The sequence below is a fragment of the Triturus cristatus genome, chromosome 12 (assembly GCF_964204655.1).
Source record: "Triturus cristatus chromosome 12, aTriCri1.1, whole genome shotgun sequence".
In the NCBI taxonomy this organism is placed as follows: domain Eukaryota; kingdom Metazoa; phylum Chordata; class Amphibia; order Caudata; family Salamandridae; genus Triturus; species Triturus cristatus.
The window spans coordinates 13,852,859-13,870,238 of NC_140595.1; the positions used below are offsets into that span (position 1 = coordinate 13,852,859).

Sequence of the window (17,380 nt, forward strand, 5' to 3'; positions counted from 1 at the left end):
CAGTAGTTCTATCTGGAGTAGATCTAATAGTCATTAGCACTAGAGGCAAGACATCAGGCCATTTCATTCCAGTGGCTAAACACATCTTACCAATCCTGTTCTTGATTGTGCCATTCATCTGCTCCACAACGCCAGAAGCCTCTGGTCTGTATGCACAATGTAGCTTCTGCTGTATGCTCAATGCTTCACAAATCAAACTCATGAGCTCATTATAGAAGTGTCCACCTCTATCAGACTCAATCGTTACTGGAAACCCGTACCTAGGAATCAACTCTCTTAACAGTAACTTTGCCACTGTTATTCCATCATTTCTCCTAGTCGGATAGGCCTCCACCCATCTTGAGAACAAACAGACTACCACTAGAACATACCTCAATCTGTTCACTTGGGGCATTTCAATGAAATCAATCTGCATTCTCGTAAAAGGACCACCTTCTCTGCCTATCGTTCCCAGACTCACCACTGTCTTTTTCCCAGTGTTAATTTGCTGACAAATCAAACATCTTTGACAGATGCTCTCTGCAATTGTCCTGAACTTTGCATTGTACCAAGTCTGCTTAAAAGACCTGATCATCGCATCCCTTCCCAAATGTCCCTGGCCATGATACATTCTTGCCATTGTCGACAGCATAGAGTTAGGCATGACTGGTCTACCATCTCTATAGATCCAGACATGATCTGTTTCTCTTGGGGCACAACCTGCCTTGATCCAATCTTTCTTTTCTTCATTTCCTGCCTCATCCTGCAACTGTTTCACTTCATCCCACGTTTCTAGGACATTAGTAAACATCACAGAACAAAAAGACATTTCCTTTTCTCGCTCCCTATTGATCGAGTGATTATTTTTAGCACAATACTGTGCAATGTCGTTTGCGAAACGATTTCCAAGTGTAACAAAATCATCTCCTTGTCCATGAGCAGCACATTTTACAACTGCTAATTCTTTAGGCAGCTGTATCGCCTCAAGCAATTTCCCAATCACTTCAGCATTCTTTATTGGAGTCCCACTCGACGTCAAGAAACCTCTCTGTAGCCAAAGCTGGCCAAAATCATGCACGACTCCAAATCCATACTGACTATCAGTCATTACAGTCACTCTCAGATTCTTCCCAATCTCGCAAGCTTTCGTCAATGCCACCAATTCAGCAACTTGAGCAGACTTCACTCCTTTCAATGGTGAAGCTTCCATAACTTCTGAAACTTTGCACACTGCATATGCTGCACTCAGCACACCATCATCATTCCTCAGACATGATCCATCCACAAACAGCACATGGTCACTTTCAGGCAATGGAAGACCTCTTATGTCTGGTCTCGGCTTTGTACAGTAATCAAGCACATCCAAGCAATTATGATCATCTTCGTTCTTCACACCCACATTTTCAGTATCTGGCAACAATGTTGCTGGATTCACATTCACACATCTCTCAAGAGTCACATTTGATGCTCCCAGAATGACTTTCTCATATTTAGTCAGCTGACTATGTGACATATATTGAGTTCTGCTTCTCGTCAAAAGAATTGCCACATTATGAGGTACGAATACCCTTACAGGATATCCCATTATTATACCCTCACTCTGTTCCAAGCTTCTGCATGTGGCAGCTACTGATTTCAGACAACCTGGTAAACCCACAGCTACAGGGTCAAGTGTCGATGAGAAGTACGCAATAGGCCTTCTCAGTTGTCCATGCTTCTGAATTAACACTGAAAGTGCACATCCATTTCTCTCACTACAGTACAATTCAAACTCTTTTTCATAGTCTGGCATTCCCAAAGCAGGGGCTTCACACATTCTGCTCTTCAACTCCTCAAATGCTGCCCTTTGTTCTCCATCCAGTTCTAATGGATCTTTCACCTCACTTTTTGTCAGCTAAATCAGTGGTCTTGCTATCAGGGAGAAGTTACTTATCCACTGACGACAATAACCCACCATCCCCAGAAACATCCTCACTTCTCTCTGGGTCCTTGGGGCTCTCATTCCCCTGATAATTTTGATCCTGTCATCGGTCACCTTTCTCAGACCCTTTTCAATATTGTGTCCAAGATAATGCACCTCTTTCTTGCAAAATTGCAATTTGGCTGGAGATACTTTTAACCCTCCATCTGCCAGATGATTCAGTAAAGCTATAGTATCTACTTCACAAGCTTCACGTGTCTTTGATGCCACAAGTAGGTCATCAATATACTGCACTAGCACTGAGCTTTCAGGCATGATCAAACTCTCCAATGATTTTTTCAATAACTGATTGAATATCGAAGGACTCTCTGTATACCCCTGTGGGATTCAACACCATGCTAAAATACGCTGGCCAAACCGGAATGCAAAAATCGGCTGGCTGTCATGATGCAATGGAATTGAAAAGAAAGCATGACACAAATCAATCACTGTGTACCACTCAGCATCATGAGGAATCTGATACAAAATCACTGACGGATTTGGCACAATAGGACAACATGCCACCACAATTTTGTTAATCTTTCTCAAATCTTGTACAATCCTGAACTTCCCATTTGGCTTCTTTAGCCCCATTATCGGTGAGTTACACGGGCTACTCAGTAGTTCTCTCAAAACTCCTTGCTGAATCATTTTCTCAATAATAGGAGTTATTCCCTCAATTATTTCTGGTGTCATTTTGTACTGAGGGATATTAGGATAAGTAATTCCCTCTTTCACTGAGATTTTCACAGGATCTACATTATTCATCAATCCCACATCTTCTCCAGTAAAATCCCAAACTGTCGTTTTCACTGTGTCACTCAGCTCTTGAGGCAAATCCTCTGGATTAAACACAGCATATGTACCAACCATCTCACTCTCTCTATTATCTAGAGTCATCCGGTACAAAACATCCTCATCTGGTGTTTCAAAAGCTATTCCATCCGGTGTACAGAAAATTGTACAATTCATCTTGCACAGCAGGTCCCTGCCTAACAAGTTCACTGGACTAGTGTCACAGACCACAAATCTGTGCATGTCCGAAAATTTCCCTATTCTTACCCTTACTGGTTCGGTAAGACGTGTCTTGATTTGTGTATTGGCTACACCAACTACTTGGATTGCTTCATCCGAGAGAGGAAGATTTCTAATATCTGCTGACCTGACAGTTGATCTCGTTGCTCCTGTTCTACTAAAAAAGTAACACCTTCTTCATTTATTTTCCCATCTATAAATGGTCGTGCCTGGTCTATTTCTAGAGTTGCACCAAGTATGCACTCATCCTCCTCTCTTCTGCACCGTCAATAATCACCTTCAGACTCACTCCCTTCATTCTTTAACAAATACTGTTGTACCGGGTTAGAACGCCTTTGTTTGTTTACCTGCTCATCATTGTAGAATCCCGAATCCTGATTGTACTTTTGGGACCCTCTATTCTGCGGCAAAGGCGGTCTTGGCTCTTGACTCTGCTGTTTAACAACCTTCTGCTGTTGCTGCTGTTGATTACACCCCTCTGTCTGCACCTGTTGATTTAATGATTTACTTTCATTATTCACTAATGGTGGATTGGTACACTCGGATCTCCAATGTCCCAGTTGACCACAGTTGTGACAAGGGAACTTTTTCTTAGCTTCCTCAAGATTCCCCTTTCCTTTCCCTGCATATCTGGGCCTATTCCCTGGATTATTTGCCTGTTCCACTAACTGTGCTTCTTGTCTCTCCGCAACTTTCACCTGTGCCCACATTGCCTTTTCTTTCAGCTTTCTTTGTTTTGCTTCAATTTCATCACTGAAGTACTTTGCATGTCTCAGAATCTCATCTATTTTCTTACTCTGCCAGTCCACTGTATGCTCACGAATTCTCTCACTAATCTCAGGTCTCAGGCCATATACAAATCTGTATACAAAATGACTCAAATACTTGTCACCCAGGTGTTCATCCCCACTGAACTGTTTGAAAGCCAGTATCAGCCTTTCGTAAAAAGCATGAACTGATTCTTTTGCTTCCTGATGTGTTTGATCTATCTTAACCCAGTCTGTCTCTTTTGGAGGTACTTTATTTTTCAGGAATACAATTACCTGATCATATTTTTTCATTACCTCTGGATCTGGTGCTCCTGTTTTCTGATCTCTTGGATATTCCTCAGTAGGCCAACTTACAACTATTTTACACTCAGCCCACAAGTCTGCTGGAACAATTATATCAAACAGACTATTCAGGTCAATCCACAGCACCTTCGACAATTTCACAAACCTGTCTACCTGCCTATACCACTCGACGGGCTTTTCTCTCAGTCGAGGGAAATCATTCGTAAATGATAAAATATCCTGTCTGGTCCATGGAACATGTACATATCCTCCTCCAGGTATTTCTCTCATAGGATAAGCATCCACTGTTTTCTCTTTTTCTCTCATAGGAAATGCTGAATAAGTCAGCTGCAGACCAGGCTGGAGGTGCAATGAAAGAGCTGTGTATGTGGGTCCACGCTCTGCAGTATCAGACAGAGAGCTGCAGGCCAGGCTGGAGGTGCAATGAAAGAGCTGTGTATGTGGGTCCACGCTCTGCAGTATCAGAGAGCTGCCGGCCGGGCTGGAGGTGCAATGAAAGAGCTGTGTATGTGGGTCCAAGCTGTGCAATATCAGACAGAGAGCTGCAGGCCGGGCTAGAGGTGCAATGAAAGAGCTGTGTATGTGGGTCCAAGCTGTGCAATATAAGACTGAGAGCTACAGGCCGGGCTGGAGGTGCAATGAAAGAGCGGTGTATGTGGGTCCAAGCTCAGCAATGTCAGACAGAGCTAGCTGCAGACCAGGCTGGAGGTGCAATGAAAGAGCTGTGTATGTGGGTCCGAGCTCTGCAGTATCAGACAGAGCTGCAGGCCGGGCTGGAGGTGCAATGAAAGAGCTGTGTATGTGGGTCCGAGCTGTGCAGTATCAGAGAGCTGCAGGCCTGGCTGAAGGTGCAATGAAAGAGCTGTGTATGTGAGCCCGAGCTCTGCAGCATCGGACAGAGAGCTGCAGGCCAGGCTGGAGGTGCAACGAAAGAGCTGTGTATCAGTGTATGTGGGTCCGAGCTCTGCAGTATCAGACAGAGAGCTGCAGGCCGGGCTGGAGGTGCAATGAAAGAGCTGTGTATGTGGGTCCATGCTCTGCAGTATCAGACAGAGAGCTGCAGGCCAGGCTGGAGGTGCAATGAAAGAGCTGTGTATGTGGGTCCACGCTCTGCAGTATCAGAGAGCTGCCGGCCGGGCTGGAGGTGCAATGAAAGAGCTGTGTATGTGGGTCCAAGCTGTGCAATATCAGACAGAGAGCTGCAGGCCGGGCTAGAGGTGCAATGAAAGAGCTGTGTATATGGGTCCAAGCTGTGCAATATCAGACTGAGAGCTACAGGCCGGGCTGGAGGTGCAATGAAAGAGCGGTGTATGTGGGTTCAAGCTCAGCAATGTCAGACAGAGCTAGCTGCAGACCAGGCTGGAGGTGCAATGAAAGAGCTGTGTATGTGGGTCCGAGCTCTGCAGTATCAGACAGAGCTGCAGGCCGGGCTGGAGGTGCAATGAAAGAGCTGTGTATGTGGGTCCAAGCTCTTCAATGTGTCGATGCCAGCATAACAGCATAACAGCAGTTTGGTGATGAATCGCTGGCACGTTTCCCAGATCCATGCGTGATGTGCTGCACCAGTTCAGGTTTTTTCTTTGAATTATGGAAGCCCTCTAAGACGGGCGAGTGCCCAGTGAACTCCCAAGCTGATGACACACTTCCCTCTTATTAACACATGAGCCACTTGTTGGTGCAAAATCACAGGCCTTTTATTCACGTATAAGCAAGATCATAAAACACGCAATCAATGATCAACTAAATTCCCCTGCATATTTCACAATTGGCTGTTATTGTTGTCACTAGTTCAGGTTCAGATCATGTTTTCCTGAGAGCACTTCCTGACAGCGCCTCGCGCGATAGCCCACTTCCTTGCGGGCGTCTAGCACTGTGAGTGCGCAGCCCTGCTGCCTAAAACTGTCTGCAAGTGCCGTGTCTGCCCTCTGCTGACCCGTTGCTGACCATTCGCCTGCTCCCGCGCCCCTGCCATGTGGCATCCCAAGGACACGCACTTGAGAAGCTCCTCATTTTGGCTGCTGCGCTCACCGCGTTGTTTCTCTGTGCTGTCTCCGTCACGCTGCCTGCGGTTTCTTGACATCAGGCAGCTCCTCCATGCTCTCCTCGTCCTGCCTTCCTAGCAGTAACCCGCCTGCACGAGAGCACCTGCTATGTTGAGTAAATACAGGCCCATGCCCACTCCGGTCAAACGGACTCCATCCGCTTCATCATACCCTTGGGTTTTCAGATTTATGAGCTAATGTCGTACGAATCCCCACCCATCTGCTTTGCACCCTTTTGTCATGGTGATACTTAACTTTCTCCTGGACCTTTCGATCGCCATGTGATCTAACGCGCCCCTCCATTCGAAGCGAGGTATGATTTCCGACCAAACCAGCTTCGCCGGGTTAATGAGCCTGGCAACTGCCGTGAGGCGGTTGTCATTGCCCCCAGCGAGTCCCTTCTCCCCAGGCTAGCTAAGTCGTTCTTCAGAGATACACTACTACTGCCTAAGGCTTCCCTCCCTGTTGCAGTGCATTTTGAATGGTAGGCAGTAACTGTTCTCTCAACCCTGGCCTACCCAGTGTCCACATTCACTCATAGTCCTTTTGCACCGACACCCACCATTGTGCCCTCGCGATGTGAGAATGTCCCAGAATCCACACTCTGCACACGTATCCAGGGGGGCCTGTCATGAAAGAAACACGACATTGCTTAAGTCAGGCGCAACTGTAGCCCTTAAAGGCCCCCGAGGCCCACGGCCTATCCGCTTTTTGTGCTCCTCGCTAAGTCCGCCAACTGCTGCTGTTGTCGCGGCTCCTATGCGAAATGACTGTGACCCGAATTCCTTAGGTGGAAGGCCCGTCACACCTAGGTCCATTCTGAGTACTGTGATATACTGGAAGCGGCTCAGGTATGAGCCATCCTCATGCACGAAGAGCGGGCGGCCTGACCGAATACCACATTACATGTACCTACGCGTGCGCTAAACCAGCCGCATTTGCGGTCTTCCAGGCAGTTTAACTTGCCTTTGGCCTCCTGATCTATCTTTGACCTCTGTAAGTATATTGTCATCTAACCCCCTCCCATGCATAGGTAATCGCCCCTTATGCTGCATGACCCTGGATTGAATCTGGAGGGGGCTGCCAGCACGCTGACCCTATAGGCCCTGAAGAAGGCCAGTGTAAAAACTGCTCAAAAGAGTGAATGCTCGTATTACTGCCTGCAAATGCTATGAAGGCTCCTGAGCAACTTTTCTAAGATGTTGAACTCTATAGAGCACCTCATATACCTCTGCTTAGGTTGTAAGCGCCCCTACCCTTTTATGACCGCTTGGCAATAGAGCACCTCAGCAGGGTCTTTCCCCATTGCCAACTTTGTATAGACACTGCACTAATGTGGGTCTGCACCCACGCCTTACTTCTTCACCCTTGTGAAGGACCAGTGCATAAGTGTTTCAACCTCTCTACTCAATCCATTGTCTTGCCTGCGCATGGTGGTTAACTCCTGAAATGTTTCCCAACACTTATGATATTTTCGCGCTGTCTTGGGGACCAGGGCATTTTCCACCAACACGGTCAAGTCGGGTCTACCAGGTTCCATAGTTCTCACACACTGATGTCATGACGGGATCCATTTGAGGTGTCCGCTCTGTGAATCTCTGCCACTGAAAATGAGACACAGCATTAGCCACCATGTTCTAATAGTCACAAATGTGCCTGGCTCTGATAGCTATATTGGCCCTAAGCTGGCAGCCGACCAGGTGTCTTAGCATGCGCACCACAGCCGGGCAATGTGCCGTCCCCAGGTTCAAAGCATGGACCACCGCCGCATGGTCGTCCACCCACAGTCATTTGCCTGTTGGCGAGTCGTGTCTCCCATATGAAGGATGAGACTATGATGGGGAAGAGCTCCAAACCAGTAATGTTCTTGGTGATCCCCTTCATGTGCCATTGCGCTGGCCAACGGACAGCCGCCCATGCCGAGCCCAGAATGGCACAGCAGCTTTCGCCTCCCGCTGAATTGGTGAAGAGTTCTAATCGCCCCGCTCACACCCAGGGTTCTCGCTAAATCAAGGTCCTGTTAAACTCAGCCAAGAAGACCGCCCGTTGTTCGTGGCCGTCCCTTACCCCTGTGTGAGCCTGACCCTGTGGCGTTTCTTTGTCATCCCTTTCATCAACCACGCCAGCTGCCTAGCAAATGGCCTCCCAGCTGGGATCACACAGTTGGCGAAGTTGAGTTTGCCTAGCAACTGCTACGTTTCAACCAGTGTGGCTTTTTTCTTTGAAAGCAGCAACTTAATTAAGGACTTACGGTCTTCTACTTTAGCCGGGGGCAGCCTGCACATGCCCTCCTCAGTGTCCAGCTCCATTCCCAGAAAGGACAGCCGGGTGGCTGGGCCCCCTGTCTTGTCATGAGCCAATGGAACCCCGAGCCCCCCAGCCAGTGCCACAAAGGGACCCAATAAATCCACGCATTCTGCGGTGCCTAGTTTCCCGATGAAAAGGAAGTCATCCAGGCAGTGTATCTGTCTTCCCGTCCGGGAGGTTATAAGTGTTGGATCAGCCTAAACTGTCCCGCTTCCTTCTTGGGCACTACTCCTAGAGGGGATACTGCAAAGCTGTCGAAGGGTAGCTCTGGTAAAGGACCCTGCCCAAGCAAACTTCTTTCTCAACCTTCTGCTGGCACAGATGGGTTCAACCGGACTGATTTCAGATTCTGACTAAAGCGTTGGAATTGTGGGTCCTGGTAGGGAATGATGAACCCCTTCATGAACCCACGAGACCGCAGTTGTTTCTCTTAATGGGTGTGGGAAGAAAAGTGACTGGACTGTGCCCCCCGTTAAGACTACTAAATCTCCATTTCTTGTTGTTGCCCTCTTTGTTTTACCCCGTTCCTTTGGCCCTTTTGCAATCGATTGCGGGGCGCGACATACCCTGCAGTTATTGCAGGCATGCTTAAACTTACAGTACTGCCCACACTTGCATTCATCCTTTTCAATATTTACAGCGGGTCGTGTTGCAGACCCTTGCCTGCCCCCCCAACCCCCAACCCCCTTGCGATTATGGCTTCACTCTGCCGCCTTGGAGAATCCCTTCATGCAATTGGTGAGGGCCAGCAGCACGGTGAAGTGACGTGCCACCTTTCGCTCTTTATTCCCCACTCTCGCCAAAGGCCCATCCTGTGATTGGGCCGTGGGCCTTTGGAACAACGCCAGCCAATCTCAGCGCTTGCCTTTTCACTGGCTTGATGCATTCCCGCCTCCTGGGTTCTGCCCTTACTAGATGTTCAACATGGGCCCCTGAGTAAGTCCGGCTGCGCCTCCGCAGCCAGTGGCTTAACTCGCAGTCCTGTTTCAGTCAGTTTTGTACACGACTTTCCGCGCCAGGAACGCAGAGCCATGCAAGACACTGACCACTGGTGCCTGAAACTAGGGCCCTGAAAAGGATGACCTTAACCCTAGAAATCAGTTCGCAGAACCGGGAGGATGGGTGGGGCGGTAAGGAATCTATCACTACTAATGTTTCTTACAGATATATCGTTACCGAAGGTAAGTAACTTGTGCATCTGAAAGAAACACGTAGTGATAGATTCCTTACCTTAGAATAGATACCCCAGCAATACCAACCCCGGTGGTGGGTCTGCGAACCAAGATCACACCTGAAAGTCCTGGAGAACCGAACGGCCAAAGAAGGCGTCTCTTCGGACTTGGCTGTCCAGGCAGTAGTGCTTGGTAAACGTGCGCAGCGAGGCCCACGTAGCTGCCTGACAGATGTCCTGCAAGGGAACTCCCTACCCTAAAGCAGTAGTGGCTGCCGTCCCCCTGGTAGAATGGGCGCTTAGCCCCACCGGGGGCTCCTTTTTAGCCAAAGAATAACAAGCCTTTATGCACAGTACGACCCACAGAGAGATGGTCCGCTTGTGCACGGCCTGACCTTTCTTGGCGCCCTCGTAGCCAACAAAGGGTCATCCACCCTTTGAGTGCGGTTCAGGTAGAAAGAGAGCGCACATTTTGGGTCCAGATGGTGGAGCCTCTCTTCCTCTTTCGAGGGATGCGGAGGCGGAAAGAAGGTGGGCAACGTAATGGTCTGCCCGATGTGAAAGGCAGTGGCAGAGGTGATGGCAACCTCTAATGCAGCCCTTAAAGTGAGAAGACGAAGAGGACAGTTGTGAAGTGGCTGAAAGGGAACACACATCAGATATGTCAGAACCATGTTCAAGCCCCACTGAGGCATTATGAAAGGAACAGGAGGGAAAAGATGAGTAATGCCTTTTAAGAATCTATTCACAACAGGGGATTTGAAAAGGGAAGGATGATCTGGAAGCTGTAAAAAGGCTGAAATGGCCGAGAGAGAGCCCTTGATAGGGCCCAGAGCAGAGCCCTGCTGGGCCAAAGAGAGGAGGAATAGAAGGACCTCTGAAAGAGGGGCAGAAAGGGAACCCACTGCCTTTGCTGTGCACCATGCCACAAACGTATTCCACCTGCAAGCGTATACATCTTTGTGGAGGGCCGCCTGGCCGCCAAGATTACATTACAAACTTTGGGAGGCAGGTCAAAAGACGTCAACTGCCGCCGCTCAATCTCAACACAAGGAGGTGGAGAATGTACAGGTTCGGGTGGAGGACCGTCCCCTGCTGCTGCGACAGAAGATCCTTCCGAAGAGGCAGTGGGATTGGGGGATGGATAGCCATGCTGAGTAGCTCGGGATACCAGACTCTTCGAGCCCAGTCCAGAGCCAAAGAATGACTTGGGCCCGGTTGCGCTTGATCTTCTGCAGCACTCTGGGCAGAAGTGGTAGAGGCGGAAAGGCGTACAACAGACCGCAACTCCACACGCAACGAAAAGCGTCGCTGAGCGAGTGTCACCTTGGAAATTCCAATGCGCAGAACTGGTGACATTGCACATTCTCTTCGGTGGCGAATAGATCTTACCAAGGCTCTCCCCACTGCTGAAACAGACCTTGCGCCACGTCCGAGTTCAGACGCCATTCGTGATCCATCATGCACCGGCGACTGAGTTCATCTGCCCTGGCGTTCAGAGATCCTGCCAGGTGTTGAATCACCAGGGAAATGCCCTGATGTTCCAGCCATGTCCAGAGGCGCAGAGCCTCCTCACATAGGGTCCACGACCCCACCCCGCCCTGTTTGTTGCAGTACAAACATGTCAGTGGTTTTGTCCGTGAACACCTGCACCACTCTTCCCTGGACAGAGGGAAGGAATGCCTTCAGTGCAAGTCGGATCGCCCGAAGCTCCAGAAGGTTGATGTGGAGCCCGGACTCTGCCGGAGACCAGAGGCCTCTGATCTCTGCCTCTAACATGTGGCCGCCCCATCCCAGGAGGGATGCGTCCGTCATAACTGTGTGCTCCGGATGGGGAAGGGAGAGGAATCTGTCATTGATCCAATCGCGATTCGTGAGCCACCACTGCAATTGTTGTGCAGTGCCCCCTGAGATCTGGACGTGATTGGACAGGTTGCCCTGATGTTGTACCCACTGGAACTTCAGGTACCACTGCTGAGCCCGCATATGCCATCTGGCATGATCCACCAACAGTATGCAGGAGGCCATCCGGCCCAGTAGCTGGAGGATCATCCTGACCGAAACCTGGGATAAAGGCAGAAAGATCGGAATCATAGCCTGAATATCCCGGACTCGCTGCTCGGGAGGATAAACCCGAAACTGCGCCGAATTCCGAACCGCTCTGATGCAGAGGAGCTTCTGAGAGGGAATCAGGTGCGACTTCGGCACGTTGCTGGAGAACCCCAGCAAATGCAGGAGGTCGGCCGTAGTCTGGAGGTGGGAGACGACTGCCTGGGGCAAGCCCACCATCAACAGCCAGCCGTCGAGATAGGGGAAGACTGGGACCCCTGATCTGCACAGATGAGCTGCGACCACCGCCATCACTTTCGTAAACACCCGAGGGGCGCTGGTAAGGCCAAAGGGGAGCACGGTGAACTGAAAGTGCTCGTGGCCTACTGTGAACCGCAGGTAATGCGGGTGGGCCGGCAGGACGGGGATATGAAAGTAAACGTCCTGCAAGTCCAACACTACCATCCAATCTTGCGGGTCTAGAGCAGACAAGACCTGAGCAAGTGTTAGCATCTTGAACTTCTCCTTCGGGAGGAAGCGATTGACGTTCCGAAGGTCTAAGATAGGAAGCAGACCCTTATCCTTCTTGGGGACCAGAAAGTAGCGGGAATAACAACCACGCCCTACTTCTGTCCCAGGAACGCGATCGATGACCCCCTTAGCCATGAGGGTTGAGACTTCCTGCTGAAGAAGCGCAAGATGGTCCCCCGACATGCGGTGATATTGAGGTGGCATGGCTGAAGGGGTAGTTTCGAAGGGGAGGGAGTAGCCCCTTCGGACAATTTGCAGCACCCACTTGTCCGATGTGATGTTGCACCAGTGGAGGAGATGATGGCCAATCCTGCCGCCCACTGGTGTCTGATGGGCCTGAAAGGACGGACTAGGAAGGCTTGGAAGTGGATGCTGTGGGGGTGGAGGTGGACTGACTTGCCCACTGGTCCCCAGAACCGCATCGGCGGTTCTCACGTCCTCGGCCACCCTGAGGTTGTTGTTGCGAGTGCCTGTGGCTCTGAAATGAAAGTGTTGGGGCCAGGGTCGACGTTGGCGGTAGCATCAGACGACGTCAGAGGTGGTGCCGGAGGGGAGCGACACCAGTGAAGGTGTTATGAGGTCAACCAGTGTTGCCCGGGATCCAATCTCGGATCCAGGGTGGTCCTGTGGCACCAGGGCCGACGGTGGCGCCGGGGTCAAAGCCACCAGCGACGGATGGGCCGGATCCCCAGTCGGGCCCGCGGGGCCTGAAGGCTCACCAGAGGGGCCAGATGGCCTAAAGAGTCAGGCCATGGCAGCAAGAAACTCTTGCCTGAGCAGGCGTCACCGACGGTCCCGGAAATGGTGGGCAGGCCAGCGGCGACGTCGCAGTCTCCGCCAGAGCCGCGGGGGTGGCACCACCCGCACCCTCAGCTGCGTCGCGCGATGGGCGAGGGGAAGTCGAAGAGCGATGACGCTTCTTCGACTTCTTTTTGCAATGCTTCGACTTACCTGACCCCAAGTGCGAAGACTTAGATCCAGATGAACGATAGTGACGGCTCCGCAACCGGTCCCTCGACCTCCCACAGGACCGTGACCTTGAGCGGAGCGGATCCGACTGCCGGACTTCCAGCAACTTTCGGGACCGCTCCTGCAAAGTCTTCGGCGCCATGGACCCGCAGTCGGGGCACGACTTGGGAGTCGTGGTCGCGCCCCAGGCAGTAGAGACACACACGGTGCGGGTCCGTCACAGACATCATGCGGTTACAGTCCCGCAGTTTTTAAAACCGGGCATCCCTACGACACCAGGAGTCAAACGACTCAGAAGAAATGAGATAAAAGGCCTCGAAAAAACTCAGTCATAAAGTGACTGGGGGTACTTGCTCTTCCCGGCTCTGCACTTGCTGGCGCGGAAAAAGAATGAACTGACGTCAGCGCGCGAGGGCGGCGTCTAAGTAGCTGCCGCAACGCCATCTCACCGACCGCAACGCCAACGACGGACATGGAGCCACACAACGCCACCTTCCGTTACGCAGGGGTACTGCTGATGAAAACTTTCCGGATCCAGTGTGACGCCTGGGGGTAATTCTAAGGTAAGGAATCTATCACTACGTGTTTCTTTCAGATTTATAATGCAATAAATATGCCTACAAGTCCCAGAATTCGAAGATAAAAAAACACAGACTTGAGCAACACATCACGCATGGAGCTGAGAATCTTGGCAGGGCTGCATAATGTGGGTCCTGGACCTTCGGGACTGATGAAGACCAGAAATTAGGTGCATTGGCAGAGCTAAGACTTGGAACGTGGGCTGGAAGTGAAGTGAGCGCTTTGGTCTACCTGGGTATACAGATAAGGGCCACCTTGGTAGTGCCAGGCCAGGACTGAGTGTGTTTCTCTGTCTTTAAGCACAGTCCAGTGACGGGTACCTCCAGCCCGACGGAAGGCCCCTGGGATCACGTGACTACGACGTGCACATGTACGTGAACACGCAGAACCTGGAAGGCTGGGACTTGGAGAGCACGGGGCCGCGCGCGCCTGAGGACTCCCCTAAGAAGGACCTCTTCGACATGAGTAAGACATGGAGTGTTTATCTTTCGGGTCAGTTGGGGTCACCAGACAGGGAAGAGGGGAAGGAAGTAGGAGGAGAGCACAGGGAGAATGTCTAGGTAAGAGGGTGAGAGTCAGTGACGGAGCTGCATGTAACCAGTCATTGCGCCTGCTCGACACATGCAAAGAAGAGCAGCACTTACCACTAACACATGACTATTCCTGGGCTCCAGAGACGCGTGGTAGCCGGCTGCAAAGCGCCGCAACAGCGCTGGGGTAGTAAGCGCTACATACATCTACAACACAGTACTGGAGAGCAGGGCACCCGTGGGAGAGGAGAGGCTGCGCAGAGAACGAGGAAGGGAGGAGTGGGAAGGAGGTAACTGAGGATCAATCTGGAGGAAGAAGAAGAGGGCAGGAGGTAGGATCAAGGCAGAGAGTGGAGGAGAGAAGACAGAGGAGAGAGTGAGTATCAGGTGAGGAGGCCGCAGAACCCAGGAGTGAGGAGGGGGCTACACAGGAGCAGGGACAGAGGAGCAAAAAGGAGAAGAAAAGAACGCGACAGAAGCAAGAAAGAAAGAAGAGTGTGCCTCAGGAGGAGAACGAAGACCTATGGGAGAGGAGGAAACTACACAGGAGCGAGGGTGGGGAGGAAGATACAACGTGAACACAATACATTCAGAAAAGAAGAAAAAGGGTAAATGGCAGAAACAAATAGAGAAGAGAGATTGAGTATGATATGTGAAGAGTTATTCGCCAGTGGGAGAGGTGGGGGCTACGCAGGAACCGGCGACAGGAAACATAGGAGATTTGTGGAAAGGAGATAAGAGAAAACCAGTCTAGAGAAGAAGAGGAGAACAGGAGGCAGAAGCAAGGAGAGGAAAGGAGTGAGAGAAGACAGGGAAGAGATTGAGTATCACTTGAGGAGAGCGAAGAACCTATGGATGAGGAGGAGGGGGCTACACAGGAGCAGGGGCGAGCAGGAGATTCAGGAGAAGTGTGGGAAGGAGGTAAGTGAAAACCAGTCTAGAGGAGAAGAGGGGGCAGTAGCAAGGAACGGAAAGGAGTGAGAAAAGACAGGAGAGATTGAGTATCACATGAGGAGAGCTGTCCTCCTCTGGGGATAAGGCAGGAGGGGGGCAGGGGACATGGAGGGGGCTGCTCAGGAGAGAACAGGCTTTAAATCTAGAGCGGGGAGGGGGGCAGGAGGCAGAATTTAGGCAGAGAGGAGACGGAGATAGCCTCGACGGAGAGCTGATCTCCGGGGAAGTTCGAGGGATGTCAAATTAGAATTTAAGGGATATTCTGGCAGCCGCGAGGGGATTGACGCAGATCAGCGGTGCACAGAGGAGGCGCCGTAATTGGACTGAGCAGGACAATAGCTCTATCGTGCGGCGAGGAAGGGACAGACCTCATTAAAGCGCGCGCGCCTGATTATATCCGGCGGGTCCCATGCGGCTGGGGCTGGAGTTTTGAATCTCACTCTGTCTCCACGTCTTAGTGTCTGGCGGCTTCTCTTTCAAGAGCCCCCCTTTTAATCAGAAGGATTAGGATAATGGGAAGACCAGTGACAGGTGTTTGAGAGAAACAGAGTGACAGACACAGAGGGAGCGAGAGAGAGAGAGAGAGCGAGAGAGCAGAGAGAGGCAGGAGAGAGAGAGAGCGAGAGATGAAATATAAGGAAGTCATGAAGTTAGAGGAGGAGCCCGGGGCATGGAGTCCGACAAACACAGGTAAAAGGGGAAAGAAGGAGAGAGACAAACTCAGAATGAGGCAGAGAGACAAAGAAAGAAAGAGACAGACAAATACAGAAGAACGCAAACACAGAAGAAGGCAGACAAAGAGAGGCAGACAAATCCAGAACATAGAAAATAGAAGGAGACAGACAAAGAAAGAGACAGACAAATACAGAAAAAGGCAAACAGGAGGAGGCAGAACCAAAGAAAGAGAAAAATACAAAAAGAGGCAGAAAAAGGAAAAAGAAAAAACACAAAAGGAGATAGACATATACCGAAGGAGGCACATATCGAAGGAGCTAGACAAATACAGAATTTGAGAGGCAAATACAGGCGGAGAGAAAATACAGAAGGAGGCAGACAGAAAAATACAGAATGAGAGAGACAAATAGAGTAGGTGTAAGATACGGAAGGAGGTAGCATAAGACAGAAAGAGAGACAAATTCAGGGGGCACAAAAACATAGTAGATAGACTAATATAGAAGAAGGTAAATAGAGGAGGAGACAGGCACATAGAGAAGAAGGCACACAAACACAGGAGACAAAGTAATACAGAAGGAGGTGCACAAACACAGAAGGAGACAAACGAATACAGAAGGAGGCACACAAACACAGAAGACAAAGTAATACAGAAGAAGGCGCACAAACACAGAAGGAGACAAACTAATACAGAAGGAAGCTCACAAACACAGAAGGAGACAAATTAATACAGAAGGAGGCACACAGACATAGGAGACAAACTAATACAGAAGGAGGCACACAAACAGGAGACAAACTAATACAGAAGGAGGCACACAAACATAGGAGACAAACTAATACAGAAGGAGGCGCATAGAAGGAGACAAACTAATACAGAAGGATGCGTACAAACATATAAGGAGACAAACTAATACAGAAGGAGGCGCACAAACACAGAAGCAGACACACTAATACAGAAGGAGGCACACAAACACAGAAGCAGACACACTAATACAGAAGGAGGCGCACAAACATAGAAGGAGACAAACTAATAGAGAAGGAGGCACACAGACATAGGAGACAAATTAATAGAGAACGAGGCACACAGACATAGGAGACAAACTTATACAGAAGGAGACGCACAAACATAGAAGGAGACAAACTAATACAGAAGGAGGCACACAAACATAGGAGACAAACTAATACAGAAGGAGGCACACAGACACAGGAGACAAACTAATACAGAAGGAGGCACACAAACACAGAAGGAGACAAACTAATACAGAAGGAGGCTCATAAACACAGAAGGAGACAAACTAATACAGAAGGAGGCGCACAAACATAGAAGGAGATAAACTAATACAGAAGGAGGCACACAAACATAGAAGGAGATAAACTAATACAGAAGGAGGCACACAAACACAGAGGGAGGCAAACTAATACCGAAGGATGCGCACAAACATAGGAGACAAACTAATACAGAAGGAGGCACACAGACATAAAAGGAGACAAACTAATACAGAAGGAGGCGCAGAAACATAGAAGGAGAT

The 17,380-nt window shown here is 50.1% G+C and overlaps 1 protein-coding gene across 1 annotated transcript in view; it reads left to right on the top strand.

The window, feature by feature from the left end:
• SHC2 (SHC adaptor protein 2) overlaps positions 1–17,380 on the top strand; it is a 90,770-nt gene that overhangs the window by 68,132 nt on the left and 5,258 nt on the right. Inside the window, exon 10 of the mRNA XM_085637678.1 lies at positions 13,996–14,160. Within this exon, the coding sequence (XP_085493804.1) occupies positions 13,996–14,160 (165 nt within the window). The remainder of the gene's footprint in view (positions 1–13,995; positions 14,161–17,380) is intronic.